General features: G+C 43.1%; 1 protein-coding gene across 1 annotated transcript; it reads right to left on the reverse strand.

The window, feature by feature from the left end:
• Positions 1–1,534: 1,534 nt before the first annotated feature.
• On the reverse strand, positions 1,535–5,949 carry LOC308384631 (1-acylglycerol-3-phosphate O-acyltransferase ABHD5-like). Its single transcript, XM_080863167.1, has 7 exons — positions 5,853–5,949; positions 4,940–5,022; positions 4,418–4,829; positions 4,046–4,197; positions 3,024–3,135; positions 2,748–2,928; positions 1,535–2,551 (listed from the first exon to the last, which is right to left on the reverse strand). Exons 1-7 carry the CDS (start codon positions 5,894–5,896, stop codon positions 2,438–2,440), a joined length of 1,098 nt encoding a protein of 365 aa, XP_080719293.1. The 5' UTR covers positions 5,897–5,949; the 3' UTR covers positions 1,535–2,437.
• Positions 5,950–27,247: the final 21,298 nt, after the last annotated feature.

Here is a 27,247-nt window from a genome sequence, read left to right on the forward strand (position 1 = left end):
GCTTTTGGGCACTCCAGTGATGTTGCAGCTCTGAAATATGGCCAAACTGGTGGCAAGTGGCATGTTGGCAGCTGCACGCTTGACTTTTCTCAGTTCATGGGCAGTTATTTTGCGCCTTGGTTTTTCCACACGCTTCTTGCGACCCTGTTGACTATTTTGAATGAAACGCTTGATTGTTCGATGATCACCCTGGACACAGTCTGTTTGACCTGCTCCCCTCAGGCAGGAGGCTCCGGTCCATTCGCACCAGAACCTCTCGCCATAAGAACAGTTTCTTCCCCTCTGCTGTTGGACACATGAACAATAACCATATGACTGTACCCGCCATTAACACATGACCCTACGCTGTGTCACTGCATCATTCTATGTTTGGCACTGATCACCACCTGCACTCATGTATATATCTTTCAACGTAGCACTCTTAATTCTTATTCTCATGTATATATCTCATGTATATCTCATGCACATATCTTTCCACGTAGCACTTTTAATTCTTATCCCTACTTTTATTTCTTTCCATGTCTATTTAAGTGCTATTTATGACAGCATGTTTGCACTGAAGCACCGCAGCAATTTCCTAATGTTGTAAACCTGCTCAACATTTGGCAATAAACCCCATTCTGATTCTGATTCTGATTACGCTTCAGAAGCTTTGCAATTTTGAGACTGCTGCATCCCTCTGCAAGATATCTCACTATTTTTGACTTTTCTGAGCCTGTCAAGTTCTTCTTTTGACCCATTTTGCCAAAGGAAAGGACGTTGCCTAATAATTATGCACACCTGATATAGGGTGTTGATGTCATTAGACCACACCCCTTCTCATTACAGAGATGCACATCACCTAATATGCTTAATTGGTAGTAGGCTTTCGAGCCTATACAGCTTGGAGTAAGACAACATGCATGAAGAGGATGATGTGGACAAAATACTCATTTGCCTAATAATTCTGCACTCCCTGTAGACTCAGGCTTCCTGGGGACTTCCCATGATGCACTAAGCACTTGAACTCCACTCTCGGTGCATTTATATGGTATCCCATCGTCTGCCTATCAAAATGATGACTTTTCTCTCTCATAATTTGTATTTTTTTCTGATCGCTGTGCTCTTTTTTTCTTCTCTTCTTTCACTCTCCCATCTTAAAATGGAAATCTTCTTCCCTTCCTTACACTGTAGGATCTGTATGTTTCAATATAAAGCAAGTTGATAAATAAAATCCCTCAATTTAGCTCAGTGCAATTTTATTTTACTTTGTGCTGTTTCTCAGTGCATTTCCTGAATACTTCTTAAGGTGCAGCAGGGTGTATTTTCCTGCTGGGGAGAATATCTCTTTGCCATAGCTGGGTCTGTAGCAGTGTTTTGGCAGGTTGTGCATGTAACATCCAAATATATGCCAGGACCTAAGGTTTCCAGGCAAACTGAAATAATCAGTGCTGTTCACTGTGCCTGTCAGTGGTTTTAATGTTGCGGCTGATGTGTGTGTTTTGAATTGTGTAGTGTGTATTTTGATGCAGAAAATTACAAAAGAAGATGAAGCTTGAATTTCTCCAATTTACTGAGTTATACAATAAACAGGGTTAAAAATGGATTTAAATGGAGTGTACAATACGACCGGAAAAAGAGCAAACAAAAGGACAGATAATAGTATTTTTGCACACTCACACATTCACAAATTTAATGTCTCACAGTAACATGTTTCCTTCATGCTGATGGGTCTTTGAACAGAAGTCCTATTTTTAGTCCAGCACTCATCTCTGACCCTATTCTGTCACTGCAGTTGTGACTTAGCAGCAAGCCGAGCGACGTACTGCTCTTAGAGCATCACTGTCCAGGTCTCCTGAGTAGGTCACTCAACTCAATATGCATGTGAGGTTACTTTGTGTGGGATTCGCTGGCACGAGTGTGCAAAACAGAGAGGCGCTGATGCACGCACGCTGTTACTGTGCTGCCACCTGCTGGTCACTTCCCACACAGTCACAGCGGCTCTTCTTAGAAGTGAAAAGGTTTCCTAAAAATCCCATCCAGCCCTTTGCCCCACTTACTTCTCCCTCATATCTCTCACAGAGCGGGTGAGGGGTCAGAAAAGGAACAGTCTGTTTACTTTGTCTAGATCCATACAGAAAACAACTAATTCCCTTGAGATGACATTTCTTCATTTTTTTGATAAGAGTTTCCCAACAAGTTCTAGGAAAAATGTTAGACCCAGCTCCTCTTCCCACAATCTCAAAAACATTTAGCAACAAATGCAACACTGGCTGCATTTCACAATTATTTACAAAATTGTTGTATGTGCTTGAGGCAGGATAAATAAACCTGTGGCACCGTCTGACTTCAGACGCCGGGCCTCATGGAGTATTAGACAGATAATGAGGAATCCTCAATCCAGCACTGATGAAGAGTCTTACAGTATAACACTTCTCTGGCTCTCCTGTGTGTTTTCTCACTGCTCTGTTCCTTCCCCTTTCTCCTCCGTCCTGGCGAGAATCTGAAGCACCGTCTGGTTGAAGTCCTCAGGCTGGTCTGCGAAAACATAATGGCCCGCTCCTCTGATCACCTGACAAGCGCACACACAGTGGATGCGAAATAGTTTTGAGATAAAGGTGCCACCGTTCCACAAGGCAAATAAAAGTAACTTGACATACATTCAGGCAGATTTAGGCACAAAAAAATGCTTAAAATCTTGCTTAAAATGTATTTTGAACCTTGTACTGACAAAGTTAAAGGTGCAAAATGTAAAATAGAGAACCTACTCGGATTTCCACATCTGGCCTGGTTTTCTTGAATGCATATCCAGAGTGGCTGTCAATACTGGACCGGGATCCATAAATGAAAGAAATAGGAATTTCAACCTGGATCTGGCCGATCCTGTCTAGCATGGGCCTCTTAGCCCAGCCGTAGGGAACGGTCATGTTCTTAAAGGCTGTCTCGCCACTGAAATGAAAAAATAGAAAAGAAAAATGCACAAGCTCCTAAGATCTTCTGAGAATGGACATATTTGTGCACGGATGGTTTAAAATGTTCGTCACCTCGGAGTCTGGGCATTCAGATGATAGATGTAGTCACACACAGTGTAGTCACTGAACACAGAGGAGTATTTCTGCTTGAAGTCTGACCTGATGGTCTGGACGAGCATCGGGCCTAAGAGACGCACAAGAAAAGAAGGAGATTTAGTTACAGTTCAGACCTTTGAATAGAACAATGGCACCTCAAGCAGACGTTTGATGTCTGGTGCTCCCCCGACTCAGAAGAAGCTGGGGTGGGGGGGTGGGTGTTGCCATAGAATTAATTAAAGGCATTTAAGGTGGCGTTACTGCCAATTTTATCCTCATATTTTTTGCTCTTTGACTTTTCCAGAGTAATTACTGCATTATTCACAGTTCAAAGTAATCTATATTTATGTCATTTTGATCAGAGTTCATCCATCCTCTCTCTTTAGCCCAGCTATCTTCTGATTGGCTGCCCCACACAGACAGAATATTTACCAATATATAACAGCAGGTGGGTGGGGCTTCTTGTAAAAGAAGGTATATGTGTATTTAAATTACGATGCCTCCTGTGCAAATTCCTTTTTTTCGGGTCGTTCCCAGCCAGAAGACACTGGGATAGACCCAGAACTCGAAAGTTAAGACTATACATCTCATCTGGCCTGGAACCGTCTCAGAATTCCCTGCGAGAATTGGAAAACACTGCTAGCAAAATGAACATCTGGCAATACCTCCGTAGCCTTCTACCAATAGACCTGAGCTTATGTAAGCATAAAGATGGAAGTGCATGGTGGATGGAAGTATTTAAAATACTTACTGTATTTTTTTAAAAGCGTATCGTTTTTATAGGAATTATTTTCTTTCCTGGGGGATTAATTTTGAAATGATGCAAGAACAGTGGTATGGCATGGTTTAGATAACTGGGACATTTTAAGCCAACCCCCATCGCTGCTGATAATAATTTGTCACTTAGAAGTTGAAAACATTCAAAATACACAGATGCGTAAGAGAAACAAATATGTGTTTGTTCAGTGTGTGTTCAATGTGTGTTTGTGTGTGCTAACCTAGAGGTCCAGCCAGTCTGAGACCGGCCAGAGGGTTGAAGGGGCTCATGACGGCGCCAATTGCTCTGATCCACATTGGGATGGAGTTGTGGTTGGGGTTCTCTGGGCGTGCTGGGAATCCCCACGGCTCCACCAGCAGCAGATGCTTTACCCTGCATACACACACATGCAGTTACCTGATCAAATGTACAAACTAAAATGTAGAAATTCAATTAAAACTCCACACATTTACTTCTTTTTTTATATATGGGCTTGTAGTTTATTTGGCAAGTGGTGCAAAAAAAAAAAAAGAAAAAAAAAAGAGATGGCTAAACTAGAAAACCACCTGGAACTGTGTCCTCTCACACACACTCTCACACAGACACAAAGCACCTGTGTGGGTATTTCAGCGTGTAGGCTGCAGACAGGTATCCTCCAAGGTTGTGTCCCAGCAGCACCATCTCCTGAAGCCCCACCTTCTCCCTCCACTCCTCCAGGGATGCCACAAACTGATCCTCGGCCTCCCTGGGGTCGGTGCTGAACTGGGGACGGCTGCTCCTGCCAAAGCCCAGCAGGTCTAGAGCGTAGACCGGTCCACTGCTGGAGAGAGAATCCAGGTTAAGAGCCCAGAGGGCGACACCACCTCCGAAGCCGTGCAGCAGAACCAAAGGAGTGGTGGGCGGGGTTGGGGGCTGTGGGACACACGGGGCTGCTGACTGCTGCTGCTGCGTGGAGAAAGCTAAGGTCCACAGGTAGTTGCCACTCGATATCCGAACATGCTGCCTGGAGAAAGGCCGCTTCACAGCTGCGGCAGACAGAAAAGATTATAGGGCAGGGATAGAGAAACTGTTTTAACTCTGACTTTATGAAACACATAAACTACAGATCGGAAACAGCTACATCAGACACACTCACTCTTGAGGATTTTTTCCTCGGCATCTTTTAGTTGAGAAGGAGAGGTGGGACACCAGGAGGGAAGCCAACTTGATATCCAGGAACTGTGACTCAGACAGAAAGGATACACAAAAACATGCATGAAAGACACAAAGCACGTGCAAACCCAACAATAAACTGACCTTTGGCTATATGATATTTTTGTAATCAGTGCTGCTGGTATGCAGTACTTGACAACAACATGCAATCAATGTCCAGAAAGAAGCCCAAACATGTCTTTGTTCTGTGTATTTTGGGTCACTTATGGTCAAATGCATTGTAAATCAGCACGATTTTAACATTTGGAGGACAAAGGCAGACGCCGATAAGATAGGGTGACCATATTTTGATTTCAAAAACAGAGGACACTTGGCCGAGTCATGAAGAACTTTAATAATACTGTTTGCTTAAAGAAAACTTTGACATATTTAACGATGCCTTCTCTGTGCGGTTAATGAATGGTGAAATAAAAAAATAAAAAAAATAAGTCATATAGGGTTTTACAACTCAACAAGTGCAAAACGTTTGGTCACCCTAAGATTTAAAGTATTTTTTCTACAATAAAGTTTTGTATAGGAAGTCACTCACACAGCAGCCAGAATTAACAGGAAGATTCGGGCTCGAAAACTTTTCACTTTGGACGTTTGCCAGCAAGCGGGTGGCCTGTATATTTACACGACACCGTTTTCCTATAGGTTTAGTGTGGGTGGATCTATTTTTTTTAATCTACCTGTGAATACACTAATGCGGGTTCACACGAAGAGAACAAAGTTGTGTTTGTTGTCACACAAATGAACAGCATTCACGCTGAGAAGAAACTAAACGACAAAAACAACTAGCATGTCCAACGTGAAGAAGAAAGGAAGAAAGAAAGAAAGAAACGAAAACAACTCACCTCTGCTCCTTGGCAGGTTGTAGCTCCTCCGCCATCCTTCGCATTGTGTAGCCTGCAGTGAGGGTCTCCTCCCGAGCTTACGAAACTGTTGAAAAACTACGGTCTGTGGTGCTGCGTTCAAGTACATTCGGACGGAAAATAAAAATAGCTGCCTAACATAATAACGACATGCTGCTTAATTAGAATGCTGTACATTTCATAATAAGTTAGAGTTCAGCTATCCCTCCGCTCATTTAATTTCTTGGGGTTATTTAATTCTTTGGAGTTGGCATTTTCAGCGCTTCGTATTTGTTTTTTCCAACTGTATTGAAGGTAACATCATGATTTTAACCTCTGTACTCAGGTTGGCTACGTCACCTTCTTGGCTTTGTGTAACTTATATTGTTAATGTGCTTCTTTCGCACAGCATCTCATATAGTTTAATACAACCGAACTAATGAAGGCTATAAAACGCTTAATCCAAGGAAGAAACGTTTTTAAAGAATTGCCAGCGACACTCGGATTTTGTTAGAGCTAGCTTTGGCATGCTAATTAGCATAAGTTGCAAATAATGAGATGCCTGCACGAGAGTGTTTGAACTGTTTACCTTAATTACATACATTTCCAAAAATATGTATTGTTCCCTTAAAAGTTTATACTAATGCCACTTGCATAATATTATAATATTATATAATATTATATTAGGTTGTAAAAAAATTCTAGAAACAACTGTTTAAAGCCTGTTTTAAATATTAAACTATTATCTGCATTATCGCTACTATGACAAAAGTAATCCTGTAAAAAGTAGTTTATTTAAATTACATCAAACAGCAGCCCCCCTTTTAGCCAGAGGCCTTTTTTTGTCTGTATATAAAATTTAAATACATCTGTTTTTTAGGTATTGTAGTGACAAACCCAAGGATATTCTTTCCCCTTTCAAGCTTACATGCAGGCTAAAATGGACAGAGAAAATCAGTCACGTTGGATCCCTATCGAACTTTTTTCTAATCCTTTTTTCTTAGTATAATTTAAGATAATGAACTTTTCATGTAATCTGCCTTATCTTCAAGGATGTGACTGTAAAGTATGATTATGTTTTTGCAGGAATAGTCCCTTCACTATCTTTTCTACTCTTACTGTGATTCTCATTAATTCTTAAAGGGAGGGCGTTATAGATTTATAGGCGTGCTAGCCTTGAAAAGCTCATGAGTGTCCTTCAAGAAATTATCCCGCAGTTAGTGTGTTCTAGCTGCACATTTAAAGGTTATTTGTGTGTTTTGCAAAGCCTCATCGAGTAACAGTCTGCTAATGAATTCAGCAAAATGTTATCCGATGTTGAGTAAAATGTAAGTAAAAAGTTCTAAAGGGACAACAAAAAGACTGAAATATATGTGTGATACCATCTCAACTAATTAGCTTGATTAGAAGCAAGTCAGTAACATAATTGGTTTTAAAAAGAGTGTCCTAGGCAGGCTGACTCTTTCACGTGTAAAGATAACTGAGGGACAACACTCTGTGAAAGCATGTGTGGGCATGTATTTAAAGTGCAAAGTTTCTGGATGTAAAATGACAAAGGATTTAATTATTTACAGTACATTATATCATTCAAGGATTCAGGAGTGGTCCATGCAAGCAAAAGATAAGCCATAAAATGCATACTGAATGACCGTTATCTTCAGCCCCTCAGGTAGCACCATTATTCTACATGTGAAATCACTGCAAAGGCTCAGGAACACCTCTAAAGCACAATTTGTGAATACAGTCATAAATGAAGGTTAAGACTAGAATACCTTAAAAAAAAGAGATTAAAAAAATGATCAAACAGATATCAACATGATGGTTTGGAAGCAGCATTGGTGCACATGGCATGGGTAACTTGCACATGTGCGAGGGCACCATTAATACTGAATGATACAAAACCAGTTTTTAAAAATGAAAATAGTTCAGGTATCTCAGTTTTCACGCAGAATGTCATGTCGACGTAGCTCAAGAGTTATCCACTATATCAGACGTTACATAGCCACTGGTCACTAGAGAAAAACTGTAGATTCCCTAAAACATTGGTGAATGGTTCCTGGAGGTAGGTGGGTGTCACTGTGTGAAATCACTTGCAAAAAGGGTGCTGCACCTAAAACCTCCTTGTAAATGCTTTGGTCACTGTAAGGTTACCACAGTTACCTGTAGTTTACATGGAAGACGCCAACTTCTCTGCAAAAACTTGCAAACTACTTTCCGAGCTTTAGTCAAGCTGTGAAAAGTGCAAACGAGACTGAAAAGGTTTACCTTTCAAGTAAAAGTTGTGCCTCAGCTCAGCACCCAACACTTTTCAAAAGGCACAACTTTTACTTTGAAAGCAAACGATCTCTGTTTCCCGTTTTCATAGTTTCACTACAGCTCCAAGAGTAGTTTGTGAGTGTTCACATACAAACATGCAACCTACAGGTAACTCCATCAATCTGCTAGTGACCAAAGCAATTCCAAAAGGTTTTTTTGGTGCAACACCTTCTTTGTGTCTGATTTCATCTACCGACAATGGCTGCCAGGAGGGTCACTGACTGGTCTCTAGGCCTGTGAGTGCAGTTTTAACAACAGCCAGCAACCTCCAGGAACCAGTCACCAACCAGTTGAAAAATGGAGATTTTTCCCTCACAGGCAGCAGTTGCCACACGGTCATGGAGTGGTCTCTATGCCTGTGTGACTGGCCTTTCGTACACACAGTCAAGCACAATGAAAAGGGCTAAATGCTATTTTAACATGTCAAATCTTTATTTACTGTAGCGCCATTTGTCCACGCATACCACTTCAACATTTAACATACATCTTAAAATGCAACAGTGCAACATGCCATCACCAGTAAAATGAATAAATAAGTTGGTCGTTACAGTATTTTCCTACGTGTCAGAGTAAGAAAACAGTTTGGTTTGCTGGTCGACTGCTGTCCTCTGCTCTGGATTGTTTTCATTTCTTTTCTCTCATGGATCGAAGTGTATTTGGTCCCCAGACAGTATTGTCTTTATTTTCGGTGCAAGCTGAATTCTTATTTTAGCCTTGTTTGCAGTATAGCATTGCAGTGCTAAAGTAATTTTAGTTTAGGTTTAGCTGTTGTTTAAGCAGCCTGAGGCAAAGATATGTAGACCAAAGAATGGAAACCCACCCCTGATCCCCCACCAGCAAATTGCCCATGTTAAATACAGTACATTATATAAGGAAGAACCAACATTTGACTACCTGTGCTTTGATTTTCTCTCTCACAGATGGACAATAGCAGGAGGTTCCTGTCAATCCTGGTCCACAAGGTGGCGTACTTCCTTTACACACACATACGTCCGAGCACACACTCATGCACAGTTAGACACACACTCTCTGGCAACTTTGTCCTTCATTCCTCAAACACAATTTTCCTCTCATACCACCCACTTGTGATTGCTCTCAGACTATGGGTTGACTGAGTGGTTCCTGAGTGCTTCATTTCCTTTGCTCCCATAGATGCGCACACTCATTCTCCCTGTGTGTTACTGTCCGTTCACTCTGCTGAGTACTCAGAATTTCATAAGCCAGTAGACAATGAGGCAGTAGCCAAGCCCAAAGAGAAGAGGTAAGCCCGTAACTGTCTGGAGACCAGTAACTGGGTGAAGCTTTTAGTGAGGAGACTGCATAAAGCTGCAGCAGAGAGCCGGCCTGCTCGTCGAGCATCACAGCCAAGTGCTAGTCATGCTAGCTCGAGCCTTTTGTTTTATCTGAGGATCAAAATCAGTAACCCGTGGTCTGGCACCAGACTGACTTAAACAAAGAGTCTGTTCAGTCTCACCAGTCCTGGGACAATCAAGAGGAAATTTCAGAAAATATGGCAAAACCTTTACAATTCAGTGTAAAATCGCTGCAGGTGTGCGGCTTTATTGTGACATCAGAGTGGATGCATCAGATTTAGACAGTTTCCCAGAGATCTTTACACTGATATTTAGATGCGTCTTTAAGTCAAGTTTTATTCTGTATGTTAAGGTTTAGCAAAAAAATTCCTCCAGTTTCCACCCATTATTTAAATTACCTGACAAAAATACTGCTAAAAAATCCCAAAACACTGCATTTAGATGTCAAGTAACCACAGGAGTCAGGTAAGCTGAAGCTGAGTCCCCAATCAATACGACATTGTAATGCTAAGCAGGTTTTGAGTATGTTATGTGTTTATACTGGAAAGGGCATACAATTAAGTGTACTTCCCCAAAACAGAGTACTTAAAGCATAAAGAAGCCTGTGCTGTAGAGGTGCGCTATTGTCCCAAAATAGAATGTACAAAAACAGGAGAAACACCAAAGCGTTGCTAACTACTGTAAAATATTTAGTGCTGAGACACGTGTGAAAAAATCTTTAAAAGCAACATAAAAGGAACAATTCTGATTATTATTTTTGTTCAGTTGCAGTTGACTTAATGACGTGTCAGGTTAAAGTCCATCTTTACATGTGTGGCATCGTTTCCTGTTAGAAAGGCTATTGAATTTTCACACAAAAGAGCACAAAGGCTAAATTATGTCCCAGTAAGATACACTACCAGGTTACATACAAAAGGAGCACTATTCTGCTCTTTTACAGCTTTTTTTTATTGCAGGATAATTTAAATGTTGATTTATTAATTACAGACCTTTGCAAAACTCTCAAGCCACCCACCATTTCTTTATATAGTGCTTAGAAATTTCAGTAGTTCATATAAATATATGTAAACATACATGGAAATACAACATCTAAGGCACAATTCTGATGAGCTTGAAGTATTTGTTATGGATCGCCTTTATTCTTTAACACAGCCTGAACTCTTTTAAGCAAGCTTACTCGTATTTCTTTAAGTCGTCTTCAGGAATAGTTCTCCAGGCTTCTTGAAGGACATTCAAAGCTCTTGTCTGGATGTTGGGTGCGTTTTGCTCCGTTCTATGTCAGGATGATCCCACACCGCTTCAAAAATGTTGAGGTATGAGCTCTGGGGAAAAAATCTATGACTGTTGTGTGTTTTTCCAGGTATGCTTTTACTGCAGTGGCTTTGTGTTTGAGGTTATTGTTATGCAGAAACACGAAGCTGTTGCTGATCAGATGCGACCACATTGCATTGCATGGTGGATCAGTGATCTGATTGTACTTTCCTGTGTTCATAATTCCATAAATTTTGATTTTCACCACTGGTTCAAATGTAGCCCCCAAAACCACGACAGAGCCTCCTCCATGTTTTACAGACGGCAGAGTTAGCAACATTGTATTTATATAAATGTAGCCAAAGAGTTGACGTTCAGCATAGCTATTGTCCACACAGGCTTGTGTGTGACATTGTATGCTTTTCTTAATGTAATTTGTTACGAGTCATTTCTCATCTATTTCTTAAACCTGTCCATAGTTTTGTGCTCTTTTGTGGATTATATTGCAAATCAATGAATGAATAAAACCATACAGCATACAGTGATTGAAGGTACCGTAATATTTTCAGTCACATGTTGTGTGTGCGTTAGAGTGAGAGAGCACTGTGTGCAGCTTTGCTCAGTACAAGCCCTCCTTACATCAGTCTGCAAACTGTAAGCACAAACCAAACTCTGCCATGAGTTTATGGGCCATAGCCCAGTGCAGTATGGGTAATAACAGTGACCAGGCTGTTAGCAGAAGAAAGAGATGGGGATGGAGGAGAGGCGGAGGGTCTGTCTGGTTGCTAGGATACGTGGCCGGCGCCAACAGCGGATATGATTTATAATGGCCAGTCTGACTGTCTCGCTTTCTGCACTTGTTTCCTTCTTCCTCTCCTCTCGCTCACTTTTCCACTGACACTCTCCGTCTTCCATCCTCATTTCTATCCTCAGACTATCAAAAAACTCTGTGCTGGCCCCGTCAGCCACCACAGGGGTTACTATGGATGTTCCTGATATTAACACCTGTGTCCATCATGAGATAATGTAAAGAAACTTTAATTTGTCTGGGGATAATGACAATAATCATGTAGAGACTTTTCTAATTATATATACAGTGGGGCAAAAAAGTATTTAGTCAGCCACCGATTGTGCAAGTTCCCCCACTTAAAATGATGACAGAGGTCAGTAATTTGCACCAGAGGTACACTTCAACTGTGAGAGACAGAATGTGAAAAAAAAATCCATGAATTCACATGGTAGGATTTGTAAAGAATTTATTCGTAAATTAGGGTGGAAAATAAGTATTTGGTCACCTCAAACAAGGAAAATCTCTGGCTCTCACAGACCTGTAACGTCTTCTGTAAGAAGCTTTTCTGTCCCCCACTCGTTACCTGTATGAATGGCACCTGTTTGAACTCATCATCTGTATAAAAGACACCTGTCCACAGCCTCAAACAGTCAGACTCCAAACTCCGCCATGGCCAAGACCAAAGAGCTTTCGAAGGACACCAGGAAAAGTATTGTAGACCTGCACCAGACTGGGAAGAGTGAATCTACAATAGGCAAGCAGCTTGGTGTGAAAAAATCAACTGTGGGAGCAATCATCAGAAAATGGAAGACATACAAGACCACTGATAATCTCCCTCGATCTGGGGCTCCACGCAAGATCTCATCCCGTGGGGTCAAACTGATCATGAGAACGGTGAGCAAAGATCCCAGAACCACACGGGGGGACCTGGTGAATGACCTGCAGAGAGCTGGGACCAAAGTAACAAAGGTCACCATCAGTAACACACTACAACGGCAGGGAATCAAATCCCGCAGTGCCAGACGTGTTCCGCTGCTGAAGCCAGTGCATGTCCAGGCCCGTCTGAAGTTTGCCAGAGAGCACATGGATGATACAGCAGAGGATTGGGAGAATGTCATGTGGTCAGATGAAACCAAAGTAGAACTTTTTGGTATAAACTCAACTCGTCGTGTTTGGAGGAAGAAGAATACTGAGTTGCATCCCAAGAACACCATACCTACTGTGAAGCATGGGGGTGGAAACATCATGCTATGGGGCTGTTTTTCTGCCAAGGGGACAGGACGACTGATCCGTGTTAAGGACAGAATGAATGGGGCCATGTATCGTGAGATTTTGAGCCAAAACCTCCTTCCATCAGTGAGAACTTTGAAGATGAAACGAGGCTGGGTCTTCCAACATGACAATGATCCAAAACACACCGCCCGGGCAACAAAGGAGTGGCTCCGTAAGAAGCATTTGAAAGTCCTGGAGTGGCCTAGCCAGTCTCCAGACCTCAACCCCATAGAAAATCTGTGGCGGGAGTTGAAAGTCCGTGTTGCTCGGCGACAGCCCCAAAACATCACTGCTCTCGAGAAGATCTGCATGGAGGAATGGGCCAAAATACCAGCTACTGTGTGTGCAAACCTGGTAAAGACCTATAGTAAACCTTTGACCTCTGTTATTGCCAACAAAGGTTATGTTACAAAGTATTGAGTTGTATTTTTGTTATTGACCAAATACTTATTTTCCACCCTGATTTACGAATAAATTCTTTACAAATCCTACCATGTGGATTCAAGGATATTTTTTTTAACATTCTGTCTCTCACAGTTGAAGTGTACCTCTGGTGCAAATTACTGACCTCTGTCATCATTTTAAGTGGGGGAACTTGCACAATCGGTAGCTGACTAAATACTTTTTTGCCCCACTGTATATGAAGGTGAAGCAACGCCAGTGTCTGTGCATGTTCAAGTGGTCATGCAAAAGCTGCATGCATGGATACTATTGATTTTACTGAGACTTGATCCAGCTCAGGATGGTAGAACCCTCAGGGACAAATACAGAGAGGAAGAGGGTGTACAAGGACACTTGATGGAGGGTCACAAGGGGAAATGGAGGTCTGCATGTAAGATGAAAGCACATAAGGATGGATCTTGAGTGTTCGATTGTGACGTTGAGTCTAATTAGCGCTCTTGAAAGATATTTTTGTTGTTAAAAAATCGTATTTCTCAGGAAAAAAAGGCATTTGGTTTGGGATTTGCCTCAGAGCAGCATTCAGCCATATCACCAGGCTCTGCAAGTTTCCACTAAAACACAGACTAACATGATTACTCTTTGCTTAGTGACTCCTCCAAGTGGAGTGACACAGGTTTTTACAGACAGACTTTGATGTTTATTTTTAAATCAGGGGCAGATGACACTGATTTCTGTTTGATTTTCATGCACGTCTCATCTGCTGAAGTTTTCAGATTTCTCACAGCACCTCAATCAAATTACAAAAACTTCACAGCGAAAAGAAAAAAATTAAAAAAGTCAACAACAGTGTGGTTCTCCAGAAACGGCTTCCCATTCCATTAGGAACAGTCCAGCAGAGACATGTTGTCCTTGAATTTTTCAAAAGGTCGGGGCACCGCAATCAAAATTGTACTCAGCTCAGTGCTGGGCTATAGGCGCATATATCCGTGCATCCCTACGAGAGAGACCACTATTTTATTTTATTTTTTATTTTTTTTCAGAATTTCTATTAATTCAACATGAAGCCTTCGAGAGCATCCAAACCATCTGAACTGGGGTTAATGGGAGGCCTGCTGCAGGTAGCTGTAGTTCCTGTGAACCCTAAAGAGCACCCAGGCTAGACACACGTTTTCTACATAACCAGATTATGTTACACTTTAATTAAGATCCTCGCAGTAAGCATGTGTTTATTCTTCTGCTTTATTTCTTATATAAATCAACATTTAGCTGCACACGAGCGTAACTGGAGCTCGCTTTAGATGAGTTTTATTTTGAGATACTGCGGCTGTCGGTCCTTTATTTCAACAGATTGCACGGCATCTCAACTGCAGGCCATGGCTTGTTTATAAGGCACCTGTTATACTGTTTTCTTTATTTTTGCCATATGTGTGTGTGTGTGTGTGTGCGTGTGCACAGAGATGGAGGTGATTAAAGTAGAGTGGATCGCAGCTAAAGCAGCTGGTTTCAGACAGGATGACCTGAGGGCTTGAGACGAGGCCCAGTATCTTACTGTAACGACCACAGCATACGTCAGTATATATGTCTGTCTGTGCCCTAGCTCCTCCTTCATGGGTGGGCTGATCTGAACGAGACTTTGCACTAACATCGTCACACATACGTTGATTATTAGCATCTATATATTTTCTTTTAAAAACAAAATCCCAATTCTTTTGATTTTTTGTTTTATCATCTTAATTTCATCCCACTCTCCCATGAATGCTGCATTATGTTCTATGCTCCATTTGTGTTTGTTTCATGAACCCTACGGCATGTTTTGCAAAATTTAATGTAAAACTGTTTTTAAATGTAATGTTTAATATGTTTTTTATAACAGACTAAATCTGGAGTGGGTTCAGTTAAAATACAAAGTGTAAAGGCTCGTCGTGTTTTTACCGGTGAGAGTTGCTTCACGCAGTTTGCAGTGCATCTTATTTTCTTTGACATTAAGTGTGAAATGTGTCCGTACGTCTGCTCTTCCCTTCCTCCCAAGCTTTCACAATTCGTTGCATTTTCATGAGAAACACGGAGCTCGTCGTACCGCCTCAGAAAATAAAACCAACAACCAAAAAACCAAAAAAAGCCAGGGGGGCAAATTAAACGTGCGTGTCTAACCTTACTGCACAAAAAGATTACTTCTGATTGGATCATCCACCTTTCTACACAACTTAATCAGTTCTGACTGGATCTCATCTCTCAGGAATTTTTTCATCTCATTTTTATTTAATGACGAAAGCACCGATACACCTAATCATAGTTTTTATTTAGCTTCCATCTTGTATTTGTAAGAAGAAAAACGATGAAAAATAAATGATGAAAATTATTGGGCAACAAAGTTAACACTGGTATAACGGCAGCAGTTTGAGGTTAAACGATCAGTCTGTGTAAATTTAGACTTACAAACAAGATATATAGATATAGTTTATTACATGTCTCCTAAAACTACAGGTTATGTGCGACCTGAGGTTTACAGTTTAGGTTTTGTGTGTATGTGTGTATAATTCTGATCATTCTGTTGTTATATACAGTGATACAACAAATAGAAATAAGATAAAGATAAATTTACTACAGACAGTTTTTACTAGTCTTACTAGCAAAAGCAATAGGTGGTTTTTGCTTGTGAGACTATTAAGGATTAGTTTATAGGATTATTATTTGCAGAGCATCAAATAAATGTCCTTTAAATTTGTTACTTAGAAGTCTTCTTAGTTTTAGTTTCACTTCCTTAAAGGATGGTTTCACATTTTTCAAGCCTGTCTAACAGTGCTCACACGCCTATACACAGTGACAGTTTCAGGTCACTGTAATCATTCCTCCTGTCCATACTGACTGTGAGGAGATCCCTCCCTAAAGCAATAACAGACCAGGGAACAAAATCCACGGTCATCATTCTGTGCAAATATACACGCTTTGTTACGCAGGTCAAGGTGGTATCTCTGTTACTGACAGTCTTTTCACTTCAGTATTCACTCTTTCTGTTCACTGTGGCGTTACAGTGGAAGAACAACGACACAAGTCACTTTGCAGAGTGTACTGTCACTCTCATTTTTAGGTATTTAAAACAATTCAATCGTAACAATCCCACTGGGGTTAGCAACGTGTTGGTGAAAAGAGAGCCAGAGTTGTTCCGTGGGGAGTATGCTTAGCTGTAGCAGCTACGACGTTTCAGTGTAGCTACAGTAGGTTCATGCTTCCCTGCTGTGTCTGATCTGACAAATGAGTTATTCTGTGAAGCTGAAATGTCTCACCCGGTTAGCTGTGGCATTACCACCCTTCCAGTCTGGCTTCTTAACTCATCTGCACTTATGAAATAAGTTTATTCGATAAAGCAGCTAGCCTGTTATTCTCTTCATTCTGCGCCCATAAGTGATCCAGGAAGACATTCAAACTAGAGTGTCCACATCTCTCTTTCTCTCTCTCTCTCCGTCCGTCCACTGTCTTCCAGTAAATGGAGGATAATTTTAGAGCGATAAAGAGCCCGGAGGATATCGAGGGGAGGGAACGCGCACACGCACACACAACAAGATGGTCCCTCATTCCCTGTTGCACCTGCTGACCCCACAGGATCCACCGAGATCTGCTACTGCTGAATGTGCGGCTTGTATACACACACACACACACACACACACACACACACACACACACACACACACACACACACACACACACACACACAGGAATGCGTACACACTTTGACTAATAGGCCTAATGCTTCCTGAAGAGGGCCCAGCACTGCATTAGCTACGGATGTGGGATTGATTTAGAAACTGAAAGCCTTCTAGTGTGTGTATGGGTTAGTGCTTGTGTATATGTGCTTGTGGGGGGAATATATTGTACACTCAGTGGTGTTTTTTCTTCAGTTCCACTCGTTTTGGCATTATTTATAAAAAAAAAATGAAGGCGTTTTACCAGTTTTAATGAAGGCTGTTCAGTGATGATGTATAATGTTTACATATATGCAGAGTTTCATGCCACAGTTTTATTCTTTTCAGAGCGTCAAAGCCTCAGCACAAATGTTTTGGCTGTCATCAGACACTTAAACTCTCCTACTAATTTTAGCCATAACAGAAGGTCTAATTAAGGCAGCCTGACCCCTCACACCAATTAAATGGTGGTGAATCTCAGGAAAACATTAGTCCTTCTAATGTTGGATTAATTCCTGACATCAGTTTTAAAAAAATTAAATTAGATAGATCAGTCCCTATTTCATTTCACAGCGGGCCTCAGTTCAAAGCGACGCAGACTGAACATGTGCAGTTTTTAACATCAGTTGCTGATAACAGCTGCATACAAATGCAAATGCAATTTTAAAAAAAACCCAACTTTTTAGACTTTAATGTGCATAAAAAGTGTGAATAGCAGTTCCAAACACCACTCAGAAAGCAGGTAGAAGAGCAAGTCGTCACAGAGACAGCAAAACCTGTTATGTTAATGCAAAAGTACTATAAAATGAAATGCATTCATGAAGACGAGTCAAGTTGGTTAAGATGAAGTGAATATCATAAAACAGCAGCTCAAACACCGGGGAGTTATAACTGGGGATGTTGTGGCAGGCCTACATAAAAAGGAGTCTTGGTTCTGTGCTGCTGGTGAGGCGTGGGCATGTAAATCAGGTAAATCTGACGCAGGTGATTCTGCACCAAATGTAACAGCTAGCACAACAACAGAGACTACAAAACGCCGAGGCATAGCAGAGTCTCCGCTTCACTTCAGTGGGTAATGATGGGAGGCCGTGGTGTGCTTTCTTCTCAGAGCTTCTTACTGTATAAAGGTTAACTAGTTAGGATGCCACTTGGAGACTTCACAAAGTGCCTTGTTATTTTTTTAGAGTAATGTTACACACTAAAGTTGTACTTTTGTCGTACCGTACTCGGCACTTTGACATAAGTAAACCAATCAGTTTACTTATGCCCAGCATTCCTCCTGGGATGTAGGCCATCAACAAGGGATCCTCCAAGGTGTTCAGTTTTGAGTTATAGTCTTAATCTGATGTCAGGTGTGTATCAATTTCTTGTATTCTTTCGAAGGTCTTGTTGCGATGCATTGCATTCTTTGGCCTTCCTCTTTTTCTCCTCCCTTGGAGCTTCCACATCAGGGCTTGTCTGGTGGTGATGTTGTTGGTTGGTTTCTTCCTGTCCATCTTCATCATCTTCTTCCCATCTCTCCCTCTACAGGTACTTGCTTCACTTTTTTCCCCACAGGTCGTAATTGCAGATCTTGTTGAGCCAGTAGACCTTTAAAACTTTCCTCAGCCAGCTGTTGATCAACATCGGTATCTTATTAATTCTGCATCATAGAGCAACACAGATTTCACAATTGGTGTTCAAGATTCTGATCTTGGTGTGTTGGCTTTTGAGTATTTTGAGTTCCAGATGTTCTGGATCTGGACACTGATGGTGACCATAACTTAGAGGATAAATTTCATGTTGTATTAAATAGCACTGCTGGTCTGTGCGACTAGAATTGTTTTGACACACAAACCAAAGAGTCAGAAAGTCAGATTAGCACATTGTGTGAAGTTGTGCTTTTGTGGATGCAGAGAAATGCCGAGAATACTTAGTTTGGTTTAGGTGAGGGTATTGCCTGGGTAGAGTGTGCAGGAGACAGGACGGCTGCTCATTAGCTGTCAGTACACTGTACTAGTATCAGCGCTGCAAAAATTGGAGCAATCAGACATCATCAGCAGACGCTGTACCGGAAAAGTGGCAAATTAAAGGACATTGGTGCCTTTACATGCATCTGCATTGGATATAGTATCTTGAAAATCTTCAGGTTTATGGTATTTGTGCGACCTGTGCAAAGGGTTACAGTTACACTGCCTCTTTTTTGCAGTAGAATAGACTTAAAATCTATTCCTTGATTTGTGATCATATTCTGTGCATTGTTTCGTGTAATGGTAAACTTAACCCAACCTTAACCGTCTGGTCTTCTTGTGTTTGCTGATAAACATCGGCAAACCATAACGTAAGCTTAACGTGAAGCCTTGTGGAATTTATAGGAGAAACAAAGAGGCCATGGAGCGTGGCATCTGCTGCCAGGTGAACGACAGTCGGTGCTGATAGAAAGAGCGAGAGCGAGGGCCGAAGTGGAACGGGTTAAAGCGTGCTGAGAGCAGAGGAGAGGGCGAGGTGGCCTGGGGGGGAGGAGAAGAAGAAAAGAAGAGCAGAGAAACAGAAAAGCAGACGTGGAGGAGGAGGTGAGGAATTGATGAAGCAGAAAGCTGGGTTATTCCTGCTGTGAACCTATGTGTCTTTGCTCGGTGTGTGTGTGTGTGTGTGTGTGTGTGTGTGTGTGAGTATAAATGGCAGGCTTTGGCAGTAAATGAAACTGTTTATCAGATCAATATGGCCATCATCTCCCAGATGACTGTGGCCTCTGCTGAAGAGCAATCATAAATCACAACCAAATATGGAGGACAGCGATCTATACCTACTGAGTTTGTCGCTGCGTGCGTGCCTGCCTGTGTGCACGCGTGTGCACAAGGATGGACGCGGCTCTTTGTTTTTGTCTGTGGTAACTCGTCGGTGACAGTGTTAGTGCGTCCCGTGCGAAACAGTCGTCTTCTTTCTCTCGATGCTCTGGTTGAAGCAGAGATCTGAGATGAAGTAGTCACAAAATGGAGACAGGAGAAACACAGACCACACCTTATGTTATGAGCAAAAGGGAACAAACACGCAAACACACACATCGTGCGACACATCCTTCTCCATAGGGTTAACAGCAGTGCTCTTGCTCTGTCTGATGGCCCCCAGTGCTCTCACTCTGAATAATGTAGCCTCCCGATATCAGTGACAAGAGTCTCGAAACCAAAATAGCATCTTGAGCTCCGATAAATATAGAAGGTAATTAAATCGGCAGCAGGAGAAAGAGGCAGAGAAAAGCCAGGGAAAAAGGAAAGGTCTGCTTTATGTGCGAGGGTAAAACTCCCCTCTGCAGGGGATCGCGAGGATCGATTGAACGCCAGCAAAACGCCATTCGTTGTGTGGCCTCATTTTCCTCAAACTCGCTCTGTCGATTTTGTCATTTTCGGGGTAGATTTGCGTGCACGCACACACACGAGATATGGCGGTTGGACTGCGTGTGTTTCAGGGCCTTCAGAGCGCAGTGAGTCAGCACTATTTCAGCGGTTGGTTCTCATGAGACTCGGCTGTATGTGAGCGCCGGCTGCCATCTGCCTCTTGCCACTCTCTCGCCCTTTTTACTGCCTCTACCTGCCCCCCTCCCCCCTGCAAAAATCAGATGTTTGCACTTCATATGAATATGAATCTGGGGATTGATCCTGCGTGTGGCAGAGGAGTGGGGGGGGTGAAAGGTTACCGGGGAGGTTTTGGATGTGCTTGTCAGAGCAGCCTGGCCCCCATCTTGACATGATCTCCCTCTGGGAAAGTGTGTGTGTGTACACGCGTCCACTCAGTGACATGTTGTGACAGAAACTGACTGACAAGCTCTTTGCAGCTCAACACCAACCACTGCAGAGAGACTAATGATGACATCTCTCAGGCCATACACACTGCTTTCTTTTTCTCCCCCTCCATCTCTCACACACACACACACACACTGAAACACTCACACTCACGATGTCTTCCTATCCCTCACTCTCTTTGTCTTGTGTCTCTCTCCCTCGACTACCTCTTCCTCTATCACACGCCCACACAGACAATGGCATCCTGTATATTGTCTCCCTGACGCAAAGGCGCAAACACTCGCACACACACATTCGAATCAACACACACACTCACACACTTAAATTCATGCCCACAGTCATACTAGTCTGCATGACAAGTATTTCTCAAATGCACATCTTCTTTTCTCTTGCATTGTCTGTCTCTCTCTCACATGCACACTCTCTCTTTTTCTCTTTCTCACACACACACAGACACACACACAAACGATGCACTACTCTCTCTGTCTTGGAATTTTACATTTTGATGAAGGAGGAAGCACGTCGTCCAATCAGAGCGGGGAGAGACCATCTCGGAGCAGACAGCAGGGAGGTTTGGAGGCAGTCGGCCGGGCCCTCCCTGTCAGCTCTGGCCCCTTACGTCCCCTTGGCTCGGTGCGGCTGGTGGTACGATCCACCAGTGGCTCGATAAGAACCCCCTCCTCTCTGTCTCCCCCTCTTCTGTCAGTGCTAGGGTGTAGCTGCTGATCCCATGGTACAGCAGCGAGAGAGAGAGAGTGAAAGGGAGGAGGAGGAGGGACATCAGGTGTCACAGATCTGCAACCCCAGTTGAAGCTGCATTACCACGACAACCAACTCCGGGGGTGCCTCCAGGTGAGTCTGAGGACACACACACACACACTTTGATACACATGCTGTACACATGAAGTGACTGCACATGCAGGAATGTGTTGAATTGGCAGAGTTACATGCACAGGTGTTCAGCTGCTGATGTGCTCTGGCATGTGTCACTTTTTGGGATGCTGTTAACACAATAGTGGAGCTGAGTGGAGTGTGTGGATTTGTGTGTGTTTGTAGCCATGCCAGAATGTACAGTATATGCGTATATGTGTGTGTGCGTATGTACGCCATCCCTCCCTGTGGTGGTGGGAGACAAAGGGTCCCCTCTGTCTGGCGCTGTAGCACCACTGCTCACACCTCCGCCAATGGGTGGGAAAGTTCTCCCTGTCAGCAATCATATGTGATCAGAAAAAGCCCCAAAAAAAAAGAAGTCAAATAGGATGCCCACCACCACCACCTCCCACCCCATCCTCGTCGAACACTCCTGACTCACGGTGATAGGAGGACACGGTCACAGCAGATGATCAGCCGGTCGGTGGGGGTGGGGGTGCGCTCTGAGGACACGGAGGCTGAGAGGAAGCGGGAGGGAGGGTGGTTGGCGGTCATGACACTACTGTAATGTGTAATAGACGTACAGAACGGGGTTAAAATCTGTGTGTCCGGGCTGGGAGGGGGGGGGGGGCAGTGGGTTATCAACCGTTCACATGACTACATGCATGCATGTGACAGAGTTCGAGCAGGCAGGGAAAAAATAGAACAGAGAGAGAGATGAGGAACATAAATGTGCCAATCCGTTACTGACCGATGATCCCAGACAAAGGGGCGTTGGATCATATGTGCAGTCTCGTGTCGTGGGTGGATGTGTGGGTGGGGGTGATGGGGGTTGGGTCCGTACATTGAATGGTATACGCTCCATAAACGCCTGCAAACTGTAACGCGTGAGCGCCACGTATGAGTATGGTGTTGTTCGTCACACGTGTGAGTTGCATTGCGCCGCTGTGCGCGTGGTCCTCTCTGACACCCTCGTTCAACCCGTCCCATTTGACAGCCGGTCGTCATCCCACCCTAACCCTCCGCCGTCTTGCAGCAGCAGCGGCACCAGCAGCAGAGCCTCCCTCTAACAAGGCTGTGAACTGGTTCAACCCCGTCCATATGACACTAAATTATCAATCCTCTCTTTGTGTCAGCTACTGTAATAGATGTTCTCATATCCTTAGGTGGCCTTTGTTAAATTCTGCCCATGTGACTGCAGATCTTTGTAGAGGGAGTGCAGTCTGGGGAAGTTTATAGTCCTCTTGATTAGCATTTTATGGGCTTTTATTTTAAAAAGGGGGGGAATGCTGTATCAGACAGTTGGACGCTTGAATTAATGAAGGTTTTTGCATTCAGAAGGACCCGTTTACTTTGGACAAAAATATCTCTTACGTAAGAAGAGACTATTCCATCTTTTTCCCACATCAGGTTTGTGGTGGATCGCGCAGTGTGGGTGAGACAAGAAAGTTAAGGGTCTACGAGGGTGGAAGAACCGGGCTCAGACCCGTGACACACAAGTGCACGGGACCCATATTCTGAACACAAGGAACGATGCATCGAAGTCAAACAGATGGAGGTTTATTAATTGCATGACAGGTGTGGGCTGTCACTCAGTGCTATTCTATACATCGTAAGATCTGAGTCATCCATATCCTCCCCAAAAAATGAAGCTTTCGGTGTCCAAACTGCACAGTCTGCGAGGGAAAATGGTGGTGACAAGAACGAGCTGTACGTTTCTCTTTCAGTGTCCTTTTCTTCTCTCTCCCTCCTTTCAATTTATTCCATTTCTCACTCTTCCATTTCCTCTTTTCTCCGAGCTCATATGCACACACTCATTCCCCCTCCTCCTCCTCCTCCTCCTCCATATGTGAGCACTGACAAGCTGTAGGGCGTGCCCCCTCCCCACACACACACACACACACACACCCAACACCGTAATGTACGTTTACAGCGAGCCATGCAGCGTACATACATCCACGCCATGTGGAGTTCACACACGGCTGCACACTCAACTGACACGCCGGCCGTCATACGTGTCGTGGGTTTCCACTGAGAGGCCCCCCACGCAGAGACACACTTCAAAAAAGACGTCGAAGACCCACAATTAAGGCGTCCTCTTATATATTTTGGATAATATGAGGTAAGTGGCACAGCGCGGTTTGTTCGTGTGACGGCTCGAACGCTGCAAAATGACGGCGTAAGCAACAATTACCCTAATTGAAGATTCCAGAACAGTCCTGCAAAATGGCTGCCGAGCCGGCATGTTGTCTGTGATGGCCGACAAGAGTGTGTAGGTTTGAGGCGTGTATAGCTGCGTGTGTGTATTTGTCTGTCTGTATGCCTGATTGTATATAAATGTGTGTGTGTGTGTGCGATAAGTCTATATGAGAGTAATCCTGCGTTTGCTTTTTTTTTTTTTTTTTCGTTTGCTTTGTGTCAGGGGAAGTCTCCGCTCGCCGGAGAGCTCTGCTAATCCATAATTACCCACCTCAGTATACCTAGACTGTAGGAGCCATTATGTCAAACCATCTTACTGTAACAGTTGATGATTATGTTTCCTGGCTTCGGTAAAAAAGCGCAGACGTTTAGCTTTGAGAAGAAGACTCAACATCTCCGTTTTTTTATTTTTATTTTTTTGGCTTTCGGCTTCACGGCGGCCATCTTCAAAACGTCTGCGTTATCACAAGATCGCCATTAAGGTGCTGAATGTGTTCTGCCGAAAAGCTGACTTTGTTGTTTCTTTACAGCTCTCTGCCTTGGCCAGTCCAGGACCCAAATGCACGGCCAGCACCACGTCCAGCTACCCACCCACCCATCCATCCGCCCAAACAGCCAGCCCAGCCCTGCGCAGAACTGGCAACTCGCAGGAGTCATCAGGGTTAGTGCTCCATTGGCACGCCTCCGTGCCAAAATCATATCGTAAACCTATAGATCTGCACTTAAACCCAAAGGCCAGACAATCAGATAATATGGAGGAAAAGCCGAAGCGGGTGAATGAACAAAGAGCCGCTAATAAAACAAGGCTGCTTCTCGCAGTCACAATCCGAGCGACGAAAAGCGGCGTATCCTTGTCATCTTAAGGGGGGTGGGGGTTTACTGACGGCCATTTTGTTTGTTGACATCCTCGGATCTCTTCATGCGTTTACACAAAGAGCACAGAGTTCATTTTCCTCATCAGTTCTCTTCTGACAGCAGCTCGATACATTATCTAAGAAAGAGCAGCTTCCAGAGGTGGCTGCCTGCTTAAGTACACACGCACACATGTAGTCCCACACGCTTTTGTACAGAGATAAGCAGCATTCTTTCATTTACATACCCACTTTTTTCTGCTCTTATTAGCCTACACACACACACACACACAGATTATAAGCATCACTGGATTAAGCTAAAGCTGTGCCGTTTTGCTAAAAATTCAAATACTGCAAGTGCTCGCCTTTTCTGCAGTTCATCAGGGAGACGCTCTAAAAAGACAAAGCTGAACTAAATGACTACCAGCGCTCGGGCCTTATCGCGACTGTGTGGGTGTGCGGCTTGTGTGCTCATGTGTAAGAGAGAGCGACGGCGTGTGTGCGCGTGCGCACGCCAAAGGTCGGGCGTACACATATAGATCTCTGCCGCCGCTTCCAGTGCATTTGTCAAGCGATGGCATGGACACAACGTCCTGTCGAATAGCGGCGAGGAAAGACGGAGACGAGTAACGCGCCGCCGTACGTTCACATGAGACGGGCCTGCTGATGGGGTGTGTCTGTGGATGTGTATGTATAGGTGTGTGTGACATAAAGAGAGTATGCGTGTGAACGTGAGATACCTCTGCTATCTGCTATTGATTGAGTGTATAATTGTCTCCCCTACGCTCTCGCTGCCAACTACTGTAATATCAATACAAAGGAGCCATTAGCTTAATGCCTATAAATACAATAGAGGCTCCAGGGGAGAAAAAAAAGGCAGCTTGGCTTTAAAAAAAAAAAAAATAGAAGAATTTAAGAAAACGTCGAATATGATCTCTGAAATTACCTTCTACTCTTAATGGGGACCAGATAACCGTAAACGCACCGTGTTGTTTTCTAAATGAGACAAACGCACATCCTGCGATATTTTATCCGTCATAATATCTGATAATTATACGTGCTGTTACAGAGCAGTACAAGTAGAGACTCACTTAAAAGAGCTTCTGGTTTTCGGTGCTAACCTAAGGACAATTTAAAAATCGGGCCATACAAGAGGTAAAGTTAAAGAGGCCGAAGTAAAGACATAATCTTGTTTTCTTAAACTGTTTGAATGGAATTATATGGATGCTCACTTTGGACTAAAAGGTAATATGAGGACATGAGTGTGTGTGTGTGTGTACCTGTGTTTGGCAGACGGCCTTTCAGACCTGAGTAAAAAGGAAATGGATGCTTGGCAAATGCTCAGCCAGCATCTTTATCGCTGCTGCTCTCAGAGCTGACCACCACAGCTCCTTAATAACAGACACACAAAACACAGAGTCACGTCTATTTATACTCGCAATAACACCTCGCAGCCTGTCAGTACCTTTCTAGAGATAATATATAAGATGTGCCGCCATACAGCGGACCGCTCGGCTCCATTAACGCAGACAGTTATCATCTGATTTAAAGAGGAAGAGGAAGGAAACGGGAAACTAAAGAAATCATCATTGTGACCATTTTTTTCTTCGTTTTCCCCAGCGTGTGATGATTTGCTAAAAAAAATAAATAAATAAAGAGGAGGAGAGTTTGACAGAAGTGGGTATTGCGGTTAATAATGTGGGTCTAAAATGCAGAGAGGGGAGGATGTTCTCCACAGCAAAGCTTTTTGCCTCCCTGGCTTCCTTCCCAAGACAACAGACATCGTCATTTTCCAACTCAATTTACAGACGCATTAGGAGATGCTGAGACGCGCCCAACTCTCTCAAATGCAATCAGCCCGCCTGTGTGTTTTAAGAGGAAATTGAGGGTGCCTTCTTTATCGACTCCTTTTTGACTTCTCCTCTCGTCTTCTGGAGACTCGCTGTTTTTCTTTTTCTGCATGCAGACTTTATTCACAGCCAACCTTTCCTAATTCGACTTCCTTTTACATGAAAATCTGAGCACGTGTGTGCTGAAACCATTCTGTCAAAGCTTTAGATGTAGTCATCATTTATGCTGTGGTAGGTTCAAAATATCACTGCTCTTTAGATTTCAAAAAATCAGGTCTGTCTTTAGCTGCTTGGTTAATGTTCATTCATCTGAGCACGTTTTGCAAATTTTTGATTATTTTTAGGTGCCGAAGAACAACAAAGCCCTTTAAGTCCTAAGATTTAAGGCCTCACGTCTCCTGAAAAGAGGTTTTTCAATCAATCTCACAGTTTTATTTCAGTTAATGTTATTTCTAAGCTTCTTTTTTTTTTTTACAAAGGGCCCATCTAAAATTAAATGCAGGGCTAAATGTTAAATGCAGCCCACCACATACTTACTTAATTACCAAAAATAAGCTAGTTTGACAGTTTTGTTTCTGTTGATCTCAGATCCTGATATAAATAAAGAAGCACTCTTTAAACCTGGCTTCGTGAAACCAGCAGATTCTCTCTGTCTCTGTAATTGATTTCACACGTTTAAGCTTCGCAGTAGTTTTGTGAGTGTGCTTAGTGGAGACACTCAGAACAAAGTCCACTCTATCCACGTAGTTCCAGTTGCAATGCCTACAATCCTGCAACGTGCAACATCCTGTTTGACCCTTAGCTAAACATATGACTAATTGCGAG

Source organism: Rhamphochromis sp. 'chilingali' (assembly GCF_963969265.1).
Source record: "Rhamphochromis sp. 'chilingali' genome assembly, chromosome: 17".
In the NCBI taxonomy this organism is placed as follows: Eukaryota; Metazoa; Chordata; class Actinopteri; order Cichliformes; family Cichlidae; genus Rhamphochromis; species Rhamphochromis sp. 'chilingali'.